The sequence below is a fragment of the Camelus bactrianus genome, chromosome 24 (assembly GCF_048773025.1).
Source record: "Camelus bactrianus isolate YW-2024 breed Bactrian camel chromosome 24, ASM4877302v1, whole genome shotgun sequence".
Lineage (NCBI taxonomy): Eukaryota > Metazoa > Chordata > Mammalia > Artiodactyla > Camelidae > Camelus > Camelus bactrianus.
Genome location: NC_133562.1, coordinates 3,006,944 through 3,032,248, shown reverse-complemented (window position 1 = coordinate 3,032,248; position 25,305 = coordinate 3,006,944). Strand labels below are relative to the sequence as shown.

General features: G+C 42.8%; 1 protein-coding gene across 2 annotated transcripts in view; it reads left to right on the top strand.

Annotated features, from left to right (window-relative positions):
• The window catches only part of PTPRM (protein tyrosine phosphatase receptor type M), a 605,027-nt gene that overhangs the window by 142,053 nt on the left and 437,669 nt on the right, over positions 1-25,305 (top strand). For both annotated transcript variants that reach the window (XM_074352449.1, XM_074352450.1), the window contains exon 2: positions 16,192-16,314. In XM_074352449.1, coding sequence (XP_074208550.1) covers positions 16,192-16,314 — 123 coding nt within the window. The remainder of the gene's footprint in view (positions 1-16,191; positions 16,315-25,305) is intronic.

Below are 25,305 nucleotides of genomic sequence, written 5' to 3'. Positions count from 1 at the left end.
CCACAGATGGGATGCAGTAACTCGAGGAGACGGCTCCGATCAGGGGTGCGTTTCCCAGCGATGGTTGAGGCTGAGGGTCCGCTGGTAACCGCAGCTTGTTTTTTTTAACAGTGGGGTTTGGCTCCCAGGGTCCCACATTTGGTCTTTGGCTTAAACATTACAGGAATTGAGCTGCTCTGTGAAGTTCCTTTAGGCAAATTTCTAGTCCCATGAAGGGTGACTCTTTCTTAAGCCCAGTCAATACATTGATTGACAATGGTTTATTCTCGATCCATGGGGCACCCAGTGGTAGGTGAGATACTGTCCAGCGTGGCCAACGCCATCGCCCACAGTGAGCTTATGAAAGGACATCCCGTGAGAAGGAGCCAGGCCATGTGCAGTCAAGTGCAGAGCTACACACGCAGGTGATTAAAGCCAGCTGCACAGTGACGCTCTGATGAACTGATCCCAGTGACGACAGCTTCTTAGAATAACTCTGCCGTGAGAAGAAAAAAAGTTTCATGAGAAGTAGAATTCTCCACTCTCCTGGCTTTGTATTAAAAATATCCCAGTGAATAGTTTCTGAAGCCAGTAGGGCTCATCCCAGGCCTATTATGAAGACATGGACTTTGATTTTATCTTCTTTTTTTGAACCTTTCCCCATGAGCTTTTTCTCTGTCTAATTTCTTTAAGTTATTTTTATTGAGATAAAAAAAAATCTCATATCTCATTGTTGGTACTTGTGGATTTTTTGCTTAGGCTGCACATGGTAGGTGTAAATAAATATTTTTGGAGTGGATGTGTTTGGAGGACTGGTTATATGAATCCATTTCATATAGTGCTTGTTGGAGTTTTAGATTTTTGAGCCTCTTCATTGTAGACAGAAAAATGTAATCTGATTCAGTAATTTAGGCATGAGTTTGCAGATGCCAAGGACTGGGCTATACTGAGAAGAGTCCTAATGAAATTATATTGGATATTCTCAAATGATCCTTTTGGCAAATATGATGTAATCTTTTGGGGGGTTGCTTGGATAGGAACCATCACCCCAAATGGGTCTCAGCCCACGTGGGCCTGAGAAGGGTGGGTGTCTGTCTGGTCCTGTGATTTTGTGTTCTCTGCTCTTCCTAGACCAGGAGCCTGGCTGACCCTCACATTGGAGCTCATAACAACAGGGTTTCTGCTTCCTCCTCACTGTCTCCTTCTAAACCTTCACTTCTCTCTTTAGCATGGGGCTCAACCATCCTTTTGCTTAAGTTATTTAGCATTATTTAATTTGTTTTTTATATGATAATCAGTACGCTCTCAACCATACATCTTGGATATATACCAACACATTTTAACCTCCGTTAAGTTCCCAATGAAGACTACTTGTGTTTAAGAGAAGAGAGTGAAAAATAATAGAATGTGTACTTTTAGAATGGAAATACAGTTGACCCTTGAGCAACATGGGGGCGTTAGGGGGACCACCCTCCTCACTGCATGATTTGTTGTGGGCCCTCCATACCCGGGTTCCTCTGTACCTGAGATCCTCCGCAGATTCAACCATCTGCATCATGTAGTACCATAGTATCTTCTACTAAAAAAATCTGAGTATAAGGGAACCCAGGCAGTTCAAACCTGTGTTGTTCAAGGGTCCACTGTGTTAACCTAAAGTTGTTAAGCATTAACTTTTTATGGTACAAGTCTTTTGTTGGAACCCCAACATTTGAAGTAAATGAGAGGTGACTGTATCAGGTTGAGTCGGGGTTTTAGGGAGACCTGAAATGGGCTTGCCGTCACCGCCTGAAGGTTCTGAGGGTCACAGTGTGAAAGCAGCAGACGAGGGCAGGACCCGGAGGCACCCGTGTGAGGAGCCCACGTTGAGCCCACACAGACAGGTAGGCAAGTGGATGGGGAGGCAGGCAGGCTGGTAGACAGTGTAACATGTATGTGTGTATATAAATACATACACATATACACGGTTGTTTAGTCCTTGATAACATTCAAGAAGGTAGATGGTTTTACAGGTGAACAGATGGGGAAAGCTTTTTAAAATTTATTTAAAATTTAAAATTTTTACATTTTCATTTTTTAATATTTTTTAGAAGTTGAAGTATAGTCCGTTTACAGTGTTGTGTCAATTTCTGGTGTTAATGACAGAGTTGGGACCAGGTCATTTTGGTGGCAAATCTACATTCTCTCCTTGGTAACTCCATGCTGCCGACTGGTGCCCTGCCTGAGGCCACAGAGGCCGGGGCAAGACTGGGACCCAGTCCTTCTGCGTCCTAGTCCCGGGCTGGCCCCTTACATCATCTGTTCTCCTTAGTCAGGGGCCAAATAGTCCCTGTGAAAAGAGTAAATAGAATATTGAGGAAACAATTTAAAAAAAAAAAAAAAGGAAAGGCATTCTAGCTGTGTTGACCTTGAGAAGGGTTAATGTTCCCAGTTCCCTATATTTTAGCGACTAATTGGTCATGTCATGTGACGCCAAGGGAACCGATTCACAGTTGTGCCATGTGAGTATTGTTCTCAGCTTGGAGAAGTTTGCCTGGAATCCAGCTTCCTACTTTAGAACATTATATGATGAATTATTTTTCTTCAAAGTGTGCTTTCTTTATGGCCTGAGAATTAAAGTTCGATGTTGAGTAAGTCTTCACTCCTTTTATGTTTCATAAATTTGAAACATACAGAACGTGTAATCATTAACATTCTTTTTATGTTTGGAACATAAAATCAAACACGACCGATTGAGGCATTAAACCAGAGTTCCAGTACAGTACACAGAGAATCCCTCTGCCTTTTGTTGACTTACGCTGAGGTCTGCCAAATAGCAGCCTTATTATGCAGATCTTAGGATAACAGTCGTGGGTGTCTTAGCTTCTTTCCTCTCGTTGCTGACTCTCTGGTTTTCTTTTTCTCTGGACCATTTAGGGACAGGGGATCTTCAGGATGAGATTTTGTTCCTTCTCTTGGCTCCTACAGCATTTTTTTCTATTTCTCCTTTGTAACTACGTCCTGTCCCCCTTGTCACCTTCCCAGAGGACAAGGGCGTCTTTATCATCCTCTGTGTCCCTGTAACCCTCGCCCCTTCCTCCCCAGGGCCCGACATCATGCCGGGCACACAGGGAGAGGGAGGAGGGATTGAGGTGCCCCGAGTCAGATCAGAAGGCAGGGGCTCCCATTTTTTTTTTCATTGGTTTCCGTCTGCTGTTACCAAAGGAGAAAGGAGTGGGAGGGATAAATTAGGAGTCTGGGATTAGCAGATACAAATGACTATATACAGAATAGATAAACAACAGGGTCCTACTGTAGAGCACAAGGAACTATATTCAATAGCTTGTAAGAACCTATAATGAAAAAGAGTATGAAGAAGACTATATATATATATATATATACACACACACACACACACGTATGTATGACTGAGTCACTATGCTGCACACCTGAAACTAACACAGCATTATAAGTCAACCATACTTCAATTACAAAAAAGAAGAAAAAAAAAGAGCAGGAGCCCTAGAACCAGGATTTCTTCTTCCCTTGGTGCAGCCAGAGTGATTAGTGAATAGAACCCATTAGTATTTGTTTTCCAGTGTCCCTAATAAAGATAGAAAAGTAGGCAGTTTCTGGTCTTACTTTTGTTACAAAAATCTTTACAAAATTCCATGGAACCCAGCAGGTAGGTAGTGGACAGGGTAATGCAGAGGTGAAGAGAGCATTTTCAGGCCTGAGAAGCACAAGACGAATCTGCCACAATCATATTGCATATGGGTGCCGAGGACATCTACAAGACTGTCTGTTTTGGGATGATGGTTCACAAGAAGGAGTGACCTGTTTTATCTGTGAAAAGGAATCTGTAACAGGTACCCAGGCGAGGTGGCCTGTGAGCTGGGATTTGAACAGGGAACAGGAGTCTGCCAGCCAGACTCTGGGGTGGCAGGAGTAGACGTGGGGACAGCACGGTCACTGGGGTGAATCCCCAGACAGTTGGCAATTACACTCTGAAAGGGAAGCGCTGGCAAGAAATGAAGATAAAGAGCTGGCAAGGACCAGATCCGGAAAACCTCCTCGGTCATGTGAGAGTATCTGCATAGCATCCCATGGGCAGTGAGTAGTCTTGAACAGGGAGAGGCTATGTTCGGCTGTGTGTATTCTGAAAAGCCAGCTTCCCGGTAGAGCGTGGGATACACTGAAGAGGGCAGAGTCTAGACGTGAGAGGGTGGGTCAAGTTCAGTGGGGACATGAGCTGAAACTCCAATTACGGGGTGATGGGACTAGGAGACTGATAGGAGAAACTCTTAGGAAGCTGTTTGGGGGGTAAGGTGTTGGGCGGAGACATGGTCAACTCACAGGTTTTTGGCTTGAGCCTCTGGTTTGTGGCTCCCTCAGCCGACGTAGGCAGTCCCTGTACACAGCACCTGTCACTTGAATGTCCTGTTTCAGAGAGCGTGCCCTGGGTGTGGCTGTGCCTCTCTTTGATGGTCATCATCTAGTGACAGTAAGGTCCCTTCCACATCCACCACCAGGTACAACCTTTGCCCTCTCCCCGGGAGATGGGGTTTTAACATTACAAAAGTTGTATCTTCCATGGGCAGAGGTCCTTGGGCGTTTGCCTGTTGTCAACATTGCCCCTGAAAATCCTTTAGGGAACGTCTTGGTTGAAGACCAGTATTCTGTTTCTCAAAAACTGCAAATCTTTATACATGAGAATGATGCTGAAGCCAGTGAGATGTATGCATTTAGAAAGGGATGAAGGATGAAGAGATAGTGACTGACACTCAACGGGGCAAATGCTTGTGGGGCTCTGGACTAAAGAAAGACTTCCGTTTATTATGACCCTCCCACTTCCATGGTTGAAATGCACGTGAATTGTACTTTAGATGTGAGCACTGCATCTCTCTCTCTCTCTCTTTTTTTCTTTTTTGTTAATGGCAGTACTGGGGACTGAACCCAAGACCTTGTGCATGCTAAGCATGTGCTCTCCCACTGAGCTGTACCCATCTCACCCCTATATCCCCTCTTTATACAGTGAGCAAGACACCCAATTTGTGACTTGTCTGAAGATAGGGTAGGTAAGTGACAGATCCAGGGCTTAATGAATCCCAGGTCTTAGATTCCAATTACGTTGAATCAGCCTTGCAAGTCACCAATTTTGGTTTTAGAAAAAGTACTCCTAATGATAGGAAATTGGAATGAATATTTTACCAAGAGGACATAGGAAATTCTATTTACTTTTTCCTTATACCTAATTTGATTCTACCCAGTGAATGTGATGTGTAGGGAAAAAAATGTTCCTTGAGGGAAATACATTTAGTTGAGTTTGGGTTAATCAGCGTCCAGTGAAAATCAACAATTGGCTGGCTGTTTTAAGCTGAATAGCACGGCTTGGCTGTACCGCATGTTGGTGAGTTGAGGAGTTTATTTTATCAGCTGTCCCAGATAATGATTTTATGCTAATAAAATCATCAAGAGATGGATTTGTAAACCACACTAAACTGGCAGGAGCACTACTGGGCATAAAATTAAATTCTGTGCTTTTATTAATTTCCTGGGTATCTCTGACCCACAACCAGGATCATTTTCTACCTAGGGTATCTCTGTTTGTTGAGTAGTTCCACTTAGGAGAAAAATTACAGATTAGGGGTTTCTTAGCATGAAATCAGAGTCTGGAATTCAACAGTCTGATAAAGGAATGCTCTTCTGTTGCCTTTACTCACCTGAGAGATGCTAATAACAAAAAAGAATGATTTAGAGCAGTCGTCTCCAAAGGGCTTTCTTTCACATTTTGATGTGTATAATTCAGTCTGTTGATGCATGGAAGAAAATATTTGAACTTCAATTTATATTTATTTTCTAGTTTGTACTCTAAAAGGTCAAGTACATGTGTGTCTAATAATCTGATTATGTAGAGTTCTACAGCATGTGATTTATAAGTAAACATAGGATGGTTGCACCTTTTTAAAAAAAACTGAAGTTGTCTTTACCTTCTTAACAATGTGTGAAACTGCTAATCTCTACAGCACTTTTCTAAAATGAATCAAAGATTAGTTTACTCTGGGACCTTTTGTAAGACCACAGATTTTTGAAGATTCTGGTTAAATGGGTCAGTCTAGAACAGAGGTTATCAAACATTGGTGGGTATCAGAAGTACCTGGAGGAGTTGTTAAAGCACAGACTACCGGGGTCCCACCCCAGGGTTTCTGATTCAGTATGTTGGGGGTGGGGCCTGAGAACTCCCATTTCTAATAAAATACAGGGACCCACTTTGAGAACCATGGCTCCTGTGTTGGACTCGGGACACAGGTGACTCCTGAGATAAGGTGATAAATACTGATCCAGATTTGTTCCTCTTTAATTCATCATTTTTTCTTTTCTACTCTTGTTGCTGTGATAGAGGCTGACAACTGGTTTTTTTTTCATGGGGGAGGTAATTAGATTTTTATCTACTTACTTTTTAACGGAGGAACTGGTGGGGATTGAACCCAGGACCTTGTGCATGCTAGGCATGCACTCTACCACTGAGCTATATCCTTCCCACTCCAGACAGCTGTTTTTTACCTCGTATTTTTCAATATGGGTGTAGAGGATAAAAACACCTGTGTGATTTTCAGGTAGATTTGAATTTACAGGGACTTTGTATGAATGATTTAATTAAATCCTCCATGAGGTACTTATTTGTATGTGGAAAACTGAGACAGGTCACTAGTGATTTGGCTTCATCTATATGTTTCAGAATAGAAATAACACCATTACCCATTAAGAAAAAACAGATTTCAACATCAGTAAGAGAAATACATGGTCGTTTGCTGCAATCAGGACTTTTTTAAAATTAGGAACTGATAGACTGATATGAAATGAAGTATGCGGTGAGTGTCATAAGCCACAGAAACTTGAAGAACAAGACAACTCATTTCCTTTGAATTATGTAAAGTATATCCATCGGCAAATAGCAGTTTTTACAATAGAGCATAGCATTAGCCATTTAAATGCCTGTGCAACGTGTAAAAACTGCTTGCTAGATTAAATTATGCAGAAGAGCATTCTATAATGCTCCATGTCTGATTCACTCACCATCAGTGGGGCATTCAAAGTTTAAGAGGCATTATATACTTTTATTGTCGGCAGGCAATTAAATGTAGATGTCACTGGGATTGATTTACCAGAAGAAAGCAGTGGCTTCTGTCTGTTGATGCAGGGTTTTTTTTCACTCTTTAAACAATTACGTATATTACAGCTCACTTCTGTTTATCCTTTGAAAAGTATGGTTTGTGGCCATTTATCTCACAGCTCACAATTTGAAATGAACGGAAAGGACCACCTGAGATTACATGTATTTTAGGAAAATAGAACATATGACATTAATTCTTTCAGCACTAGTTTTTGATCTGCCCTCTCTGTAGAGAGTCCCATTTAATACTTTATGCATTTGATAAAGGCTGCCTTAAATGGGGTCATTCTGTATTTAGAACAAATGAGAAAAATGTTCCAGAAATCTCCTCAAGGAGTATTGCAGTCTTTTTACAAAATGACTTTAAAAGGACTGTAATTATACCAAGAAGAATGATTGCTGGAGTATATAAGTCAATTTAACCTGTTCAAGTCAGAACAACTCAAAGTGTATATCTTACAAAGTGTATGTAAAATTAACACTTGGTCCTCCTCCGCAAGCGTCTTAGAAGCAGCACTTTCCAGAGTTCATTTACAATATAATCCATGTAACAGTCGGTGGAGAAGCACCACAGCTGGTTGTTTACCCACTTCATGGAGGCAGGTGACTGGTGGAGATGGGCAGGCTTGCAAGGGTATGAACTTTGGACGCAGACCTCCCTTGAACTCGCTCTGTACCAAACCTTCTGTGACTCTGGGCGAGGTGTTTCACCACTCCAGGCTGCCATTTGCAGATTTAGGGATGTATCGATCAAGATCCAATCAGGAGATGGGAACCAGGCAATGTTTTGAACAAGGAAGGTTTAATATATATATATAAAAAAAATAACAAACTATAACAGCAGATTGGAACACAAGAGATTGGCTAGTGGGAGGAATGCTCTAGAGTCAAGGAAATAAGTTCATTTATCTTTTTTTTTAGGTTCCACATATAAGTGATATCATGTGGTATTTTTCTTTCTTTGTCTGGCTTACTGCACTTAGAATGATGATCTCAAGGTCCATCTATGTTGCTGCAAACAGCATTATTTTATTCTTTTTTATGGCTGAGTAGTATTACATTGTATAATTATACCAAAACTTCTTTATCCAGTCATCTGTCCATGGACATTTAGGTTGTTTCCAAGTCTTGGCTATAAATAGTGCTGCTGTGAACATTGGGGTGCATGTATCTTTTTGAATTAAGGTTCCCTCTGGATATATGCCAAGGAGTGGGCTTGCTGGATCATAGGGTAAGTCTATTTTTAGTCTTTTGAGGAATTGCCATACTGTTTTCCATAATGGCCACACCAAACTACGTTCCTACCAACAGACTTATTTACAAAACAGAAACAGACTCACAGACATAGAAAACAAACTTATGGTTACCGCAGGAGGGTTGGAGAGGAGGTGGGAAGGGATAAACTGTGAGTTCGAGATTTGCAGATACACAGTACTGTATATAAAATAGATGAACAAGTTTCTACTGTATAGCTCAGAGAACTTAGTCAATATCCTGTAGTAACCTATGATGAAAAAGAATACATGTGTGTATATATATGAATGAAACATCATGCTGTTCACCAGAAATTGACACATTGTAAACTGACTATACTTCAATTTAAAAAATAAAAAGATAAATATTTTTAAAAGAGTCAAGGAAGAGCAGATGTGAGGATGCCACTGCACTAGGGCAAAAACAGAAGTCCTGGGAGAAGACCCGTAAGAGCTGGGATCTGGGCCCAGTGGGTGGCAGGAAGTCGCAGTGGGGCCACATACATAGACCTTGGAGGGGATGTGTCCTCTAGGGTGGCCGGGAAGGCTGTTCATGGAGGTGTCCGTCTGGGGTGCTCACCTACAAAGCCCCTGAGGGGAGCAGGGGCAACTGGCTGCCTGCTGGGCACTCCTGGCCACCACGCCCTGCAGAGCCGGGCCCTGGAAGACTCCAGCCTTGTGGCGCTCCTGAAGCTGTGCGTACCGGGAGCCCTCCAGGGACCTCTGCAGTCTCACTCTTTCCTCCCATCCTGCCTTTCCCAGACCCTCTACTGGGACAGGATGTGTAGTCAGAGTATCTGGGTCCGTTTTCACAGAGCAAACAATACAGCGTGAATTTGGGGCGGAGAGGTACTCCGTCATCAGCAACTGGCAAGAAGGACACTGATGCTTCCCTTCAGGCTTTGTAGGATGAAATAACGCGTGGCAGCATTTGCCTGGGTTTTGTTTTGGGACAAGTTAGTTCTTTGATTAGACATACTGAGACTGTAGTCTTGCACTGGTTATGAGGATTAAATGAAATAATGACTGTCTGTTGTCTTAAGCAGCATCTGGCTGGTGCGTGGTAGATGTTCACAAAACGGTAGTTGTTATGCCAGGGGGTCTTTGCAGATCACTGGTTGCATTCTGGTGGTCTTAGGAGGGCGCTCGCATCCAAGTGTTGACTAGTAACTTTTTTTCCTTTTTTTAAATTAAAGTATAGTTGATTTACAATGTTGTGTTAGTTTCTGGTGTACAGCATAGTGATTCAGTTACACACACACACACACACACACACGTATTCTTTTCCATATTCTTTTTCGTTATAGGCTATTACAAAATTTGAATAGAGTTCCCTGGGCTATATAATAGGTCCTTGTTGTTTATCTATTTTATATTTAATCATTTGTATCTGCTAATCCCAAGATCCTAATTTATCCACCCCCTTCCCTTTTGGTAGCCACAAGTTTTTTTCCTATGTCTGTGAGTCTGTTTCTGTTTTATGAATAAGTTCATTTGTCTCATTTTTTTTAAGACTCCGCGTGTAAGTGATATTTGTCTTCCTCCATCTGACTGCTTCACCTAGTATGATCATTTTTAGGAGAGTCCCAGGTAATGCATCTCACCTCCAAACCTTAAAGGCTACTGGTAGCACCCTTTGAAGGATCAGGAAATCAGCTTTGTGGACCCAGACCCAACCTTTTACAAAATTGAATAGAACAGAAATGAAAAAGGTCAGTGTACCTCAGTAGAGATAAATTTGGTTTGTAAAATGTGCATGTAGGTATGCTGGCTTAAGATGTCACGACTGTGGTCACAAGCAAAAACTGTTTGCTTAAATACTGCTCTGGAGAGTGGGCCCTAATCCTTATCAGTTTGATTCCCTTTGTCTTCTCTCCAGTCCTGGAGTTGTTTTAGGATATAGAACTGTCATGGGAAAGAACTTGGTAAGGTTCCCTTTGGAGAAAAAAGCGGCCCGTCCTCTCCATTATAGCTTCTGTCTTAATGATGTCATGCCCCTCTTGGATCTACGGAGTAATTCTCTGGTGTTCCAGAGAAAGAGGAAGGTAAATCCCCTCCAGTCTGCAAATGACAATATTTTATTTTCATAAATCGTGAGTGATCTTTATAGACAACTAGCCTTGCTGTCTAATTATTGCCAGGAAAAAGAAAAAAGAGTTCAACCTTTCTAAAGCAAAAGCCATAATCTGTGGAGACTTCATTAACATTTAACCAGTTTACAGTTCTCAACCATAATGAAAAATGAACAAGTTCAGTGATATAGATGCATTCGGAGCTGATTTATCTTGGAGTACACCAGGATGGTGCTGGGTGTTTTGTGGGGTTCTGTTCATACGGCTTTCATTGTTTAAGTGGATATCACACTACACTTAAAAAACTTTTTAGGCAAAATTATTGTAGCCAAATTCTGCATAGAGTTTTGGAGAATTCATTAGCCAGTTTTCTAAAAAGAAAAAGGCATTTATTAAATGCCTACCATGTACCAGTTCTAGAGAATATCAAGATGACCGAGGTAGAGTTATAATCAAAATTACTTTTGAGCAGAATTCCTAGACTTCCAGACACCTGTTCCTTTCAGACTCGTCAGTTTTCATGAAAGAAATAATGGTTTCTTCTGATTTCTGAGGCACACGACAGCATGCTTTAGTAATAAGCTCAGATGAGCTGTACTTTTTAGTTGGTGGAAAAACTCACCAGCTGATGGTAGCCCACTAAGACTTTGTTGAGAGAAGCGATATTCATAAAGACCACCTTCAGGGATAGCCCAGCTTCTATCCTAGAGTCACTGAGCTCCCAGGAAGTCAAGGTTCTCTAATTGAAGTCTGGCGATGTGCCATCCTGGCGTGGTCCTGAATAGACCCAGACCCCGTCTCTCTGCCCTCCTGGGAACCCTATTCATTAATCCGTGTTGATCGCTTTCCCCAGGCCCTGGGAAGATCGTTGCCTCTGGGTTAGGAGCTATCTTTCGTTTCACCTTTCAGTTTGGGGGATAGTGTTAAGCACGTGGGCTCTCAAGACAGGATGCCTGGGTTCAAATCTCTGCTGCACCCTCTTGGAGCTTTGAGACCTGGGACCTTCTGTGTGTCGGCTTCTGTATCTGTAAAACCAGGATTTTAGGATCTGCTTTGTAGGATTGGCATGAGGCTTAAACAAGTCCCCCATACATGTAAGCCCCTGTTACTAGTTTTAGTATTAATATTCTCTCATAGATACTGTGACTTGTGTCATCAGTCATACTGTCCTCTTGGCACTGGCCGCCCCAAAGCTCGGTGTAAGACGTGTGGCTAAGGGCTTGTGAGTGGCCCCAGTGACGTTGTTTATGGCTTGATGCTGGTGGTGGAGCCCCAGCCCTAATCCCCAGATAATCTCATCCTTATTTTTCCTCTCTGCTCTACTTTACCAGCTTTCTAACCTTCCCTTTTCTTCGATTTTACTGATTTAATTTCCATGTAATTGGGCTGCACTGCGTGTTCTGGAACATGCAGTCAGCATCCCTGTGCAGACGTCATCATGGTGGCTGCCCATTACCTGAGCAGTTGACACTTCCCTCTGCGTGACAACTCCTTTCTCCAGCACAAGTTGTGCATTGTATTTAGAGTTGCTAAGGAAAGCCTCTCCCAGGGTATGATGGGGGCATGTGGCAAGCTCACGTGTGTGTTTGTGTGTGATATACCGTGAGAGAGAGAGTATGAGCGATGCAGACCGCCACCCCTCCCACCTGCATCATCTCTCTCCATCTTGTACATGACTTTGACTTAGTCCTGATTCTCCTCCACAGGAGAGAAATCATATACCTGGATTTGGTGGAAGAACATGGTCCAGCCATGAGATGTGGGGCGTTGGTCTAAGTAAGACAATTCTGGAGGAGCCTTGGCAATTTATTGCTGATCGCGGTCCTATGCACGATGACAAACTGTGTTATCCTGAAAATGGAGGAGACATATTTTTGGAAATGCTTCATTTCACTAGATTTCAGGGACTTTGCTGCCTCATCACATTCTTCACTGGCCCCAAACCCTCCCTTGTAGCTGGCCTCCGTGCTTTGCTCCCAGGGCCCCAGGGAGGAGCCCACAGCTGTGTTCCTGCACAAACGCCCACACTTTTCACCTCCTTACAAAGTACACTTTAACATTGCCAATTCTATATTGCAACTATATTTTTTTACATTCACCTCTTTAAAAATTTTTAATGCAAGTATAGTCAATTTACAATGCATGTTAGTTTCTGATGTACAGCATAGTGATTCAGATATATATATGTATATATAATACATATATATATTCCTTTTCACATTCTGTTTCATTGCAGGTTATCACAAGCCGTAGAATATAGTTCCCTGTGCTTTGCAGTAGGACCTTGTTGTTTGTTTAGTTTACACATAGCAGTTAGTATCTACATACTCCCAGTTTGTCCCTCCCCTACGCCTTTTCCCCCCTGGTAACCACAAGCTTGTTCTCTGTGTCTGTGAGTCTGTTTCTGTTTTGTGAATAAGTTCATTTGTGTCTTTTTTTTTTTTTTTTAGATTTCACTCACGAGTGGTATCATATGGTATTTTTCTTCGTCATCTGAGCAGAATACCGATGCGCAGCCAGGGCAGGCCCGGTGTTAAGAGTGGGCATGCGCACAGAGGCGGGGCTGGGGTCTGGGCTGTGCTGTAACTATTCGCAATGAAATGAACTCCAGAGAGCCATTGCTGTAGGAGGTATGGAGGGTAAGAAGGGCTTAAGATCTAGTAATAGCTGATATTGGGGGACGTGCCTCACACTGTGTTCGACTGGCTACACCTGCTACCTAACTGATTTGCCAGAAATACCATGTGAGGTACATGTGAGCTCTGTTTCATAGGCAAAGACACCGAGGTTCAGAGAGGCTAGACGATTTATCTACAGACATGAAGCCACCAGGGCACGAACGGGGAAGAGCAAGGCTTCTGAGCCCAGAACCTGTTCATTTTACCTCTACACACAGTTGCCTTGAAAACTACAGGCTTCCTTGTGCTTTCTTTAGTTGCTTATATCCCATTGTTGTTGACTTTAATCTCACTTTAACCTCAACAAACCATCTTTGCTAATTTTAGCGTCTTGCATCAGTTGGATGAAGGCCAGTGGTGGGTCTGAACATTGGTGTGCGGTGGGGTGTATCTTTTGAGCAACAGAAAATTCACAGTCTTTCCCATTTAACAGTAATTCAGTCATTGTCTGTGGGTCCAGAAAGAACCAGAACATTCTTTTTATGTTTCTTTTCAGGTGATGAGAACAGCTTTCTGCAATGGGAAACTTGCATCCCTGCTCCAGGGTCGTGTTAGTCTTTGGGGTTTGCTGTCAGCCGTGCAGGCTCTCACCTCTATGCTGGGTTACACCTGCAGTGCCAGCAGCTGCTCCCTAAGCCAGGTCTTTAACCAGCCTTGAACTGTGGGCCCCCGAAGCTGTTTCTCACAGTTTAAGGTTGTGCAGCAGGACTTTCCTCAGAGTTCTGCTTGTGTTTCCATGGGGGGGGGGGTGCTTTTCTGTCAAAACGCGTGGTTGTTTCTTTCTTTTCAATGTTATTAATGCTACTGCTGTTTGGGCTTATTTCCACAGTGCTGAAGCTATTTTCTATGTCAAAATTAGGGTTTGCAACCAAGGGAAGGTATTTCTCATAAATGTTTGCATAGTCTTCTAACACTTCTTACCCCAAATCGGAAAGTTGTTAGCATTCCGTGCTTTCAACAAATCCGCTTTGTTTCTGAAGTTGTTAAGGCTGGGTGAGAAGGAAGTATAAATTACCAGTTGTTGTCAAGGTGAAATATGGAGTTAATGCTCGATCTTTGTAATGAGTTTTCTGTTCCCAGAAGAATGTAATCTGTCAGTTCTGTTAAAAGTGTCACAGAAGACAGTGTCCAAGGCCACTCGTTTCACCGTCATGCCTGGAGCTAGTGACACAACCTCAGAAAGCTGGGGGACACCTCTTAAGAGGGCCTGAGGTCCCCGTCTCGGCCCTGTTGAACATTTTTTGTCAGTGATTTGGAGGCAGAAAGACTGGTTAGTGAAATTTGCAGAAAACCCAAAGCTAGGTAGGTGACTAAGACCTGAATGATGAAACTGAGGTTCCAAAAGCTCTCAACAGGCTGGGGGAGGCGCTGCAAGCAGTGAGACGGGGTTTAGAAAGGATATGTGGACAGAAAGTCACTTGCCTTACTGCAGGAGTTGAAATAGCTGGATGGGAGTAGTAATGAGAAAGACATGTGGGGTTCCAGGCTCCAGGAGCTCAGCACAGACCCACACTCTGCCCAGACTGTTGAAGGACATGAGGTCCAGGGAGGTAGCTGGTTGAATTCAGGCTGCTGGACGGGGAGTTACTGGCTTGGAAGAGAGTGGATGAACCTGACGGTGGTCAGAGAATTCCTGCCAGGATGGCGGACGTCTGAGAGCCTTCCAGTGGGAGGAAGGGAGGGGAGCAAGTTTGCCTGGAGAGGCAAGAATGTGGAGATTTAACAGCTCCTTTCAAATAGTCAGCTTTCCTATGTAGGCGCTGAGAGTTTTCACTGTCTCTTCATGGGGCAAAGCTAAGACAAATGGGCGTACACTTCAAGAAGCCGTGTGGGGGCCTTTTGACGGGGCATTGTCTACACGGTAGAGATATTTTTCTACATTCCTAGCGCCTCCCCTGTTCAGAAGCCGTCTGTCTGCCTTGAAGGTTGTAGAACTGATGTAAGCGTTTGGGTGGAAATTGGGCAACGTGACCCTTCACATCTCTTTTACCTCTGAGTTCACGCAATTGCTGTTTTACCTTCTTGCCACCAGGGGACACATTACAGCCACAGTGTAATTAAATTCTTGTATTTGTGTTTTCTTGACCAGACCCTTAACTCTCGTCTTTGGCAAGTGATTATAATTAATCTTTTTAATTAATGTCATTAATAGCATTATATAATGGGCAGTAGAATTTTCATGGTAATTAAGATGATTGATATTATCACTCACTTTTGCAATGTGAAGTGCTGGGGAAAAGATTGGCTGCTGTAATAATTCAAAGTAGCAGGTGACATTTAAGAGGTTGTGGGGTGGGGCTTAAAATCATCAGTGTACTGCAGGATGCTGAAACAGTGGACCTGCTTTGCATCTAGTGCATTTTCATGTATTCTTTGTTTCTGTATTTCAGTAGCTTCATTTTTAACATCAAAATTAAGCAGATGTTTACCACATGTTTAGTTTTGCATTTCTTCTTACCTTTAAAAATTGTGTGGACTGTAGGCAAATGTATAACCTCTGTTAATTGAAAACCTGTTTCTATGGTAGATTTAGAATAATCCTCAGAAAAATATTTTGTAAGCTATGTCTGTGGTCTCTACTGTGTTTTGTCCCCCACCATTGTGTCAATGCTGTGGTGAAAGCATTTCTTTTTTCATTTTTGGGGGCAAATTATAATTTTTTTTTCTATTGAAAACACCTTGGACACCTAGCATGGTTCTGTTAAAGTTTTGAACACAAGATAAATTATTCCAAATTCATATGAATCTGAAAAATATGAATCATAAATTTGCTGAGGTCTTACTTTCCATTGGATTATACAAACCAAATGTTGGTTTCCTTTTGAGAGGACAGTATAGGGCAGTGTAATATAACAGTGTTGGCAAGGCATGGCTGTTACTCAGCTAGGGCTTAGCAAGGATGCAGTGGGGGTCAGGACCCACAGCTCCTGAGGAAGAAGGCCACATTGAATTTAGTTTAGCATCAGGTAGCTTTACGGTTACTTGGACTTGCAGTCATCATAGCTTATCCCGGAGATTCGGTTGTTACTAACATTACTCTTCCTTCTTTCACATTTTAGGTGGCTGCCTCTTTGATGAGCCTTATAGCACCTGTGGATACAGCCAAGCTGAAGATGATGACTTCAATTGGGAGCAAGTGAACACCTTGACCAAACCAACTTCTGATCCATGGATGCCATCAGGTTTGATTTTAGTTTTACATTTTCTTTTTAAAATCAGAGGCATCCAGGAGTCTTAATCACAGCAGATGTTCACTGGGTATTGGTTGAATGAGTGAGGGCCTTGGTCTTTGAGAGAGGTGGCAGACTGATTAGCTAGTGATGATGGTACAAGAGGACCAATGACCGAGGGTTGACTTCTGCGTGGCTCCCTTTAAAGTCAAATTAAAGTTTACTTCCTTTAGCTCTGATACACCTGCACTGGATTAATGGGCTTTACCCAATTGATCCTTTCTCAAGCAGCAGATATGGGAAATAGATTGATGTCTCTTCTGGCAAATGTGTCTAGTGGGTGGAGCTCTAGCTGAGGAATCCCAATAACAAAGTGTCCATCACAAACAGGAGACCTTGGGAGGTCTTGTCTGGCGCCTGGGGAATCTGGGAGGACACCAGTGACCTTGAAAGCTTTCTGATAAAATGGTGGTGCTCACATGTTGACACTTCTGCTGCTGCAGAAGTGCCAAGTAAATTTTCTGAAGGGCGAGAAACATTTGGTCCACGGAACACCAGCAAGAATTCTGCTTCTCGTTTGGCGGGAAGAGTAGGAGGATAGTGACTCACAGACTCTACTCAGATGGAAGCTTGATCATTCCAACGGGCGCCATTTTTAGGCTGAGGTGTTGGACTGCAATTTTACAATTTTAGATTTGCAGATTCACTTGACAAACAGGGTGATGAGTGTGCCCCATTCAGGATTCAGACCATAATACATGTCTTTCTGATTTGGATTTCAGAGAAAATGCAGTTTTTATACTTTTTCATGGCTATGAAGTTCTTCATTAATGCATCTAAATGTAGCAATATTTACACTTAGTAATCTTGGGAAGGCAGCTTTTAAGCATGAAATGGGGTTTAACATTGTTCTCACTTAGTTAAGCTTTACCAGTTATGATGCCCACCACGTTCCTGCCGCATGCATCCCACGTTTACCTCCTATAACTCCAGGGAAAGCGTCACTGAGCCCCTTGGCCCTGTGGCTTTAGTGGACTCCAAAATCTTCCTAGCTCTGGGTGGCTTCCCCACAGCTGATGGTCTTCTGTCCTGTCTCTCTTTTTCTCTTGTCCGTATGTGATTTGAATGTTACTTGTGATGGAGTCACTGGTACCTTAGTTGTTTTCTAGATTCTAGTCCCTGCTTCATTCTTGTCAGTGATGGGGGAAGTGGGGGAGGCCAGCATAGCAGACCCTCGGGGGAGATGTCTTTTCCAAGAGGCTTCTCATCCTGAAGTCGTTTGGTCCTCACCTGCCATCTCCCTGGAGAACCAGCCTGTGTCCAGAGAGGCTGGGGTTGGCTGAGGGGGAGAGGTATTGGGGATGGGATGGGAGAACTGAGATTTAGCCCTGGGAAATTTCTCCACAAGAGCACACTCAGGTTTTCTTTGTTTATTATCTTCTAATTTGCTGAATGTTTTATAATTTTCCACTATAGGTAGTTGATTTCATTTTTGTGGTCCTTTAGATTTAAGCCTAATTTCAAAAAATTGACTACACAGGAGCCCCCATAATGCAGGACTGTCTTCAGCCTCTGCAAGTTCTATTTTCGTCACCAGATGACCCACCTCCCTCCATAAAGGAGAGGGAGGAAGAGTTTCTTGTTACTGTCTTGTCCTTTTCTTCTTTCCGATGTCCCAGTGTACCATCTCAGACCAAGGTGTCCAGGCTTCCAGTACAGAAAGGATGGGTTTCTAGCAAAGGCCATAAAAAGGTGGTAAAACACATCAAAGACCAGTTATGTCCTGGAACAATCAGTCCGGTCACTGAAGCAACACCAGCGAAGTGACTTTGCAGGTGTTTGGCCTTTGAAGGCCCTCTGTCTTTGGAAGATTGAAGTGGGGGCATTTAAATGTTCTGTTTGAATTTGTTCTACTTCTGTTGATGAGCGGAATACTTGGTGATTACTGTTAGGCCTTTGTCACTTAAGATCCCTGAGTGTTGTATCTTCTGTTGCTTGTGTCAGTTCCATCTGGCTTCTGATGGTTACACAAGGTGTTTCCTCAACATTCACTCCCAGCCAGGGTGCACGTCAGGGCTGGGACACGTGGGTGGTTTGGGTGCAGCAAGTCTGGCCTCTCTCCCCTCTCCTCTGACGATGCCTGTGGCCAGGGGTCCAGATAAGACTTCCGGGAAGTGACGGTTCTCCCATCAGACTCAATGTTTTACCGTAATGTAGAACCTCAGATACTTGCATACTTTTTCCTACTATTTATTAAACAAACTTAGTCATCAAAAAATTTCTTTGAGCCCTAGTGTAAACATGATTACTGTGGGAGATGAAGGATGATGAGTGATTCTTTCTAGGAACTTAATCCACTTACGGAAGAGAATTACAAGAATACGATTAGTGAGCAATCTAAAAGTGCATACAATCAAGTGTGGTATAGACCGGAAGTATTGTCAGAGCAGCCGTCTTACTGCAAGCCCAGTGTGATGCAGAGGACATGGACCTGTGCCCAGCTGACCTGTCCGCCCAAAAGGGAGAAGTTAAACTCTCGATGAAATATCACCGTTAGAAGTAAGGAGATACCATCTCACAAGCTTGCAGACGCTATCCTCAGGTGCAGATCTTAAAACGGAGTTTCTGTATGTATATACAGCTGTGAGTTTTAAATACAGTTTAGTTTCAGGGTTTTCTCCTCTTCCTCCTCTTCCTTTTTCATTAGTATGTATGGAATGATCTATTCCTTTCAGTAACAAATTGCAATGCTGGCCCTCTCCCATTCAAACAGAAATGACTTTCATCGATTTCTCAGGGTCAGTGCACCTTGAACTGAGATACAACCAAAGCTTTATAAGGGTTAATTTTTAAGAACCTTTACCAGAAATATTGTTGAATTTGTTCTTGCGTGGGTGTTTGTGTTTGGTCTTGCGTGTGCGGGCAGGCTGGTTTTGTGATGCCTCTGGGGGTTGGCAGACAATGTTTTGCTGGTCACATCTGGCCAGCTGCCCATTTTTGTGTGGCTTTTGCAAGCTAAGAATGGTTTTTACATTTTTTAGATAGTTTTGAAAATTCGAAATAATACCACTATTTTGTGACACATGAAATTCACATCACAGTGTCCATAAACAAAGTTTTACTGGCTCACAGCCATGGCCACTTGCTAAATATATGGTTTCAAGCTGACCAATCTGAGTCATTGGAACAGAGGCTGCAGGGTTCACAAAGCCTAGACGCCGCCTATCTGGTCCCTTACAGGACAATTTTGCCAACTTCTGTCTTAGACCATTTTGGCAGCAGCTTCTAATTGTTGCTTTGGACCCGTAGCTTATGTTATAATGTTTTTCTGTATTCATATTATAACTGTTAACAAAGAGTATTTCACATTCTCTTTCACTTTCAGATTGTATATTTTCCAAACATTGGGCTAGTAAAATCGGTAAGAAAAAAAAAAAAACCACGATGAGTAGGAATTTTCTCTTTCCCGTGAATTTGCTATCTATTGGAAAGCACGGTGATTGCCTTTATATTTTCATGCCAAAGTCCTTACGGGCCTGTGGTCATTCTAATAAGCAAATAATCCATCAAGATGAATTTAAAAATTAAAACAGCAAGAGACTAAAATCTTTACTCTGATATTTAAATTTATGGTAATTAAATTTTTACTTTTTCCTGTGTCTTTTTTTTGAAAATGATGCTTCAGTGTTGCAGGGTTTGTTTCTCTGTATCTTCATGTGGAAAGTTATTTTTAGCCACGTTTTAAAACATTTAAGTACAATCTGGAGCTTTATACAAGCTGACTTGATAACTGCTCTGAAGCTGTGACGTTGGCGATGGAAGTACGTATTTAGGATAAATAAATACCAGATGCCATATAAATTTTTTTATTTGAAGCCAACAGTTATGTTGTGGTAGATGTGACTTTTGCAGCTAGCACAGAGCCACACAGTTTTCCTGATGGTAAAATCTCCACACGTGGTTTCTCTGTCACTGGGAAGCATGTGGTTAATTTCCTATGCATTGATCTCCATTAGCAACGGGAAGCTCCTTGAACTTTACCATAAGGGTTATGCTCTGAGCACAGAGCGTATTTATTAATTAAATAACCAAACAATAACTTGGTACATTTTGATAGCTCCATTACATTCCATCACTTTGTACACTGCAGTGCCTTGTATGATCATCAGTGTAGACTAAGAAGTATTAATTAAGAAGTGTCTTGTGATGCAGACACATCAGCACAGTTTGACAATGGTTGATGTCTTTCTATTTCATTAAAAGTATAGTGTTTGGGCCTGAGTGCTCCAGTTCTACAACTTGGGTATTTAATAATATGTTCCACATTGTGTGTATTAGAAATTGAGATCCTGTTTTAAAAAAAAAATAGACAATAAATCCATCTATAGTGTTAAAAATGTAAAAGTAGTTTACAACCATAGCCATTTGGTACTCATGAAATTGACATTTATTTATGCTGCACGTAGTCCCCTGAAGATATCATACCTCTAATGAGGCTGTAATAAAGTAAATTGGGTCCTAGTGCTGGGAAAATGTAATACTCGCCAGGCTTTCCCAGGTTGCACAGTGTGCATCCTGGGCAACCTCACTTGGCCTTCACATCTCAGTGTTAGGTGCTGCAAGTTGTGAATGGCAGGGTTGCTAATCTTCATGGAGACACCATGACTAAGGATTGAGTCATTTCCGGGGGTGCCCACGTGAAAGGCAGAGAAAGTGACATGCGAGATGGAGGAACGATATGGACTCTTAGTGCAATGACCCAGAAAATAGAAAAAAATAAAAATAAAAACATTGCATACATTTGCTTTGGGAAAGATGACAAATTGACAGACAAAGAAATTGAAGTTTCCTCTTGGGGTACATTCAGCAGGGATATTTTCCTCCTGATAGGGGAGACTTCCCTATTTATTCATACTCGAGGGCTCATACAGGGCTGAGTGAGTGATGAACAACTGAAGACTTCAGGCTTGAAAAGACATTTTTCCTCCTTAAGTTTCAGTGTGAATCTAGTGAGTAATATTTTTGGCACAGAACATTCACACAGTTGTTTAATTATCTCCTTCTGTCTTTGAATCTGTCAACATTCAACAAATATTTATTGAACACCTGCTATGTGCTAGGCATTGTTTGAGATCCATGGGATTCATCACTCAGTGAACCAAATCGGGATCCTCTCCCTGGCGATGCACCTATGTTCTCAGTCCGAAGAGATCGTTCTTGGGTTACCACAAGACCATATCCTATAAGGCCAGGTTTCCCATCATTAATTAATGACTTTTGGAAAGTAGATACTTAAAAGGTAATACAGAATTCAGTTGATCAGACTCAGCACACCATAGCATCAAATTTAGCTTTCTTGGACGTGCCTTGTCTTAAAAACACATAGTAAAACAAAACAAGAGCAAAAAACCCTGAATCCCAAGCAAGTGGCAGTCTGTCAGTCTGTCTCTGTTTTGTAAACAAGTCCTTTTTTTTTTTTTATTTTAGATTCCACATCTAAGTGATAATGTATGGTATTTTTCTTCCTCTTTCTGGCTTATGTACTTGGTATGACGACCTCCAGGTCATCCGTGTTGCTACAAACGTGTGCCAATTTCTTATTTTCTCTTCTAAGTGATACCAGATAAGAAACAAAAGTTAGAGATCTTCATAAAATTCCTGAACGGATTAAAGAGCAGGCTGAAAGAAGGCCATCCAGGTACGGAACTGCTTTTGTCAGGATGGTAGGATTCGAGGTAATTGTCCTATCATTTCTACTTCACATATTTCCTTTATGATTAAATTTAACTTTATAATAAAAAATAACCCTTAAAATTTGAGAGGTGGGTCATTGAATTTGGTGTCATTTTGGTTGATTCTGAATGTTTCCAGCTGCGGAACTCAGGAAGTGAAGTTTTCTTATCTGAGTGTCTCATTCAGGTGTCCTGTAGTGGGATGCCTGCCTCCCATCCAAGATGTAGACAGTCACTGATGGGGATCCCTGCATTTTACTCCCATCACCCTGGTGATGCTCAGAGTGGCTCTGCAATTAGCTTTGAAACAGGGAATGGTGACACACAGTGGAAGACACTGGACTGAGGTTGTATTCTGTCAGCAGTCTCTAAGTTACAAAATGTAGAAAAATAACTTCAGATGATAATGAAAAAAAGAAAAACCAACCCATTTCTGATCAGTAATCTGTGGGGAGTCCTGAGTGAAACAGTCCAGGGCCCTGGGTAGCCTCATTTTAACATGAGTGTAAACGGCGTGCTCCCCTCAAAGGTAAAAACACGTAACATACAGTTGACCATTTTTAAAGTGCACAGTTAAGTGCTTTCACATTGTTGTGCAACCATCTCCACCATCTGTCTCCAGAACTTATCTTCCCAAATTGAGACTCTGCAGCCCTTAAACACTCCCTCCCCATTCCTCCCTCCCCCAGCCCCTGGCCCCCAGCATGCTACTTCCTGTCTCTGAATTTGGCCGCTGTAGATCCCTCGTGTGAGTGAAATCACACAGTAGCTGTCCTTTGTGTCTGGCTTATTCCGTTTGGCGTAATGTTTTCAGTGATGCAGGTTTCAAATGCTAAGCCTCTCAGGATGGGGGGAGGTCATTCTTTTTTTTGAAAAACATCTTGATTTTTAATAGTTAAATGTTTTCAAAGGGGCCATGTGTTATGTATGACCACTTATTTCAGTAGTTTATATTCAGTGTCCCACAAATGTTCTTCTTCAGATTTGATCTAAAACCCTGGCTTGGCTGATTGGAAACTGTCACAGAAGGGAAGAACCATAGCTAACTTTTTTTTTTAATATTTGCTAAAAAGTATACAAGTGAGCCTGTATGTATAAACATGTGTTTTTAAAATAGGTTTATTTCTTGCTGAAATTTCCCGTAAAATGGTACAGGATGACATCAGAAGAGTTATGCGAAGCCAAGTCGGGATAAACAGGCAGGCCAACCATGACAGGAGTTGTGATCTCAGCGAGTCTGCGCAGAGGAGGGGGGAGCCTCACAAGGAAGTGTCCTGGGCGATGGGACCATGGGGTGGTGGTGATCGCGGGGCCAAGAAATTCACACCCAAGAGCTGGCCAGCTCCCACCTGCTGTGTGTGCTGTATGCTGCCCCACGGCTCAGGCACACTGGAGCTGGTCCTGGCCACGCTGCTGGAATAGATGGGGGTCAGGAGAAGGGGCAGCAGGTTTAAGGGAAACTTAGGGACAGTCTTGCAGTCCTTTGAGCTAATTGGACCACAGAGGTGTGGCAGCAGGGCTTAGGCTAAAGACCAGAGAGCCTGAGGCCTGGGAAGACTGGCCACTTGGGTCCAGTGAGCAGCAGCCTCTCCTGATGGACAGCAGGGTTTTTGCATCAGACAGGTTTTGGGTGAGCCACTGATGTGCTAGATGGCTGGGCCATGGCAGGTGAATTGTAGCATGAAGTTGTTCAAACACACACACACACACACTCGGCATGGGGAAGGCCTGGGTGATTCTGTGTTGCCCCAGGGCTCCAGCTCACTGAGTCCGCCCGCGTGCTTCAGGCCAGGTCACCAGAGGTGTGCAAGCTCCACCCGCCTCCTCCACTGCCCTCGGGACTTCCTATGGCCCAAGAATTCAAAGAGATGGATACATTTAAAGAAGAACTAGTTAAGTGTGGATTACTCTTTTCACCATGAGACCAGGAGGAAATGGAAGACCCTTCCCTCTCTGGGGCCCTGGCTGGGTGAGGCTCTGTGTGTGTTCTGGGCACTGGGATGTCGCGATGACATGTGTCCTGTACCCCAGGAGACTAGAAGTGATGGGGCCAGGCTGCTGCCCAGATGGGGATGATGAGGGCAAGAGGAAAGCCTCCAGGAGAAGGTGGCTCCCTGAGAGGGGCCAGGAGAGTGTGAGGAGTGAGTCCAAAGCAAGTGGGCGTGCCAGGTGGAGGAGTGCTCTGTCCCAAGGCAGTGATGGACAGTGGGCAAGCACACGCTTCCACAAGGCTGCTCGGGAGCGGCGGGAGTTGGGGGAGTGCAGACAGCACATGGGGGATGGGGAGGGGAAGGGGTGAGGCTGGAGGGAAGACCCCAGAGCCTGTCCTTAGCTGGTGGAGGACTCAGGGAAGGGGGTGATTTGACTCTTGATTTCTGACAAAGGCCACAAGAAAGAAATTGACTCCGTCTGCATGGAGGAAAATAAAGAATTTCTCCTACCAGGGATCAGGAAAAGATGTGGTGAGGAAATTTGGTTAGTAAATAAGTAGCACAAAGCCTATGAACATAGGAGAATCTCCTTGTTCTTAGATTTACGTTAAAAAGTGTGTGTGTGTGTGTGCAAACTGCGGTACGACGTCAACACCTGTTAAGTCTGAGTGAAGCATGTCTAAGTATTCATTATTCCACTTTTTCAACTTTTCTCTAGTTTTAAAACTAAGCAAAATTTTCAGTATAAATTGGGAAACAAAAGATACCTGGAGGTTCACTGACTTAGGGCCAACACGCATCTTATCCACTGATGCGTCTTAGGAAAAATGCTATCCTGTCAAATTGCACTGAAAATACTTACATTTAAAAAACCTAGGTTGACCCACGTCTTCCCTTCTGAGCACCTGGGGATGATTCCTTGGTCTTCACTGGAGAGGTTCAGCGGAGCTGATGGACCGATTTAGAGCGATGAACTTCAGGGATGTAATTTTAGGACTTTCTAAAGTAGGACAGAACCTTCACGCTATGATCTCATGCCTCAGTGGGTGAATTAAGTATGAAGCTCATTCTCCTACTGGTAGATGTTTTGCTGGCTCACTGGTCTTTGTAAGAAGATACATAAGGAATTATTAAATTTTATTTTTGGATACGTGCTTTCTTTCATTGGTGTTTTGTCCCTAATATGGGACTGAACCCAGAAAATCTTTGTACAGAATTTCTTGGCAAGCTCCAGGAAGCCATCGTGCAGATCATTATTTTAAATAAGTGGCCTTTAATGTGCAGTTGACTGATGTTTTATTCTAGGAGACGGTGATAAATTGTATCTTGAAGTGATATTT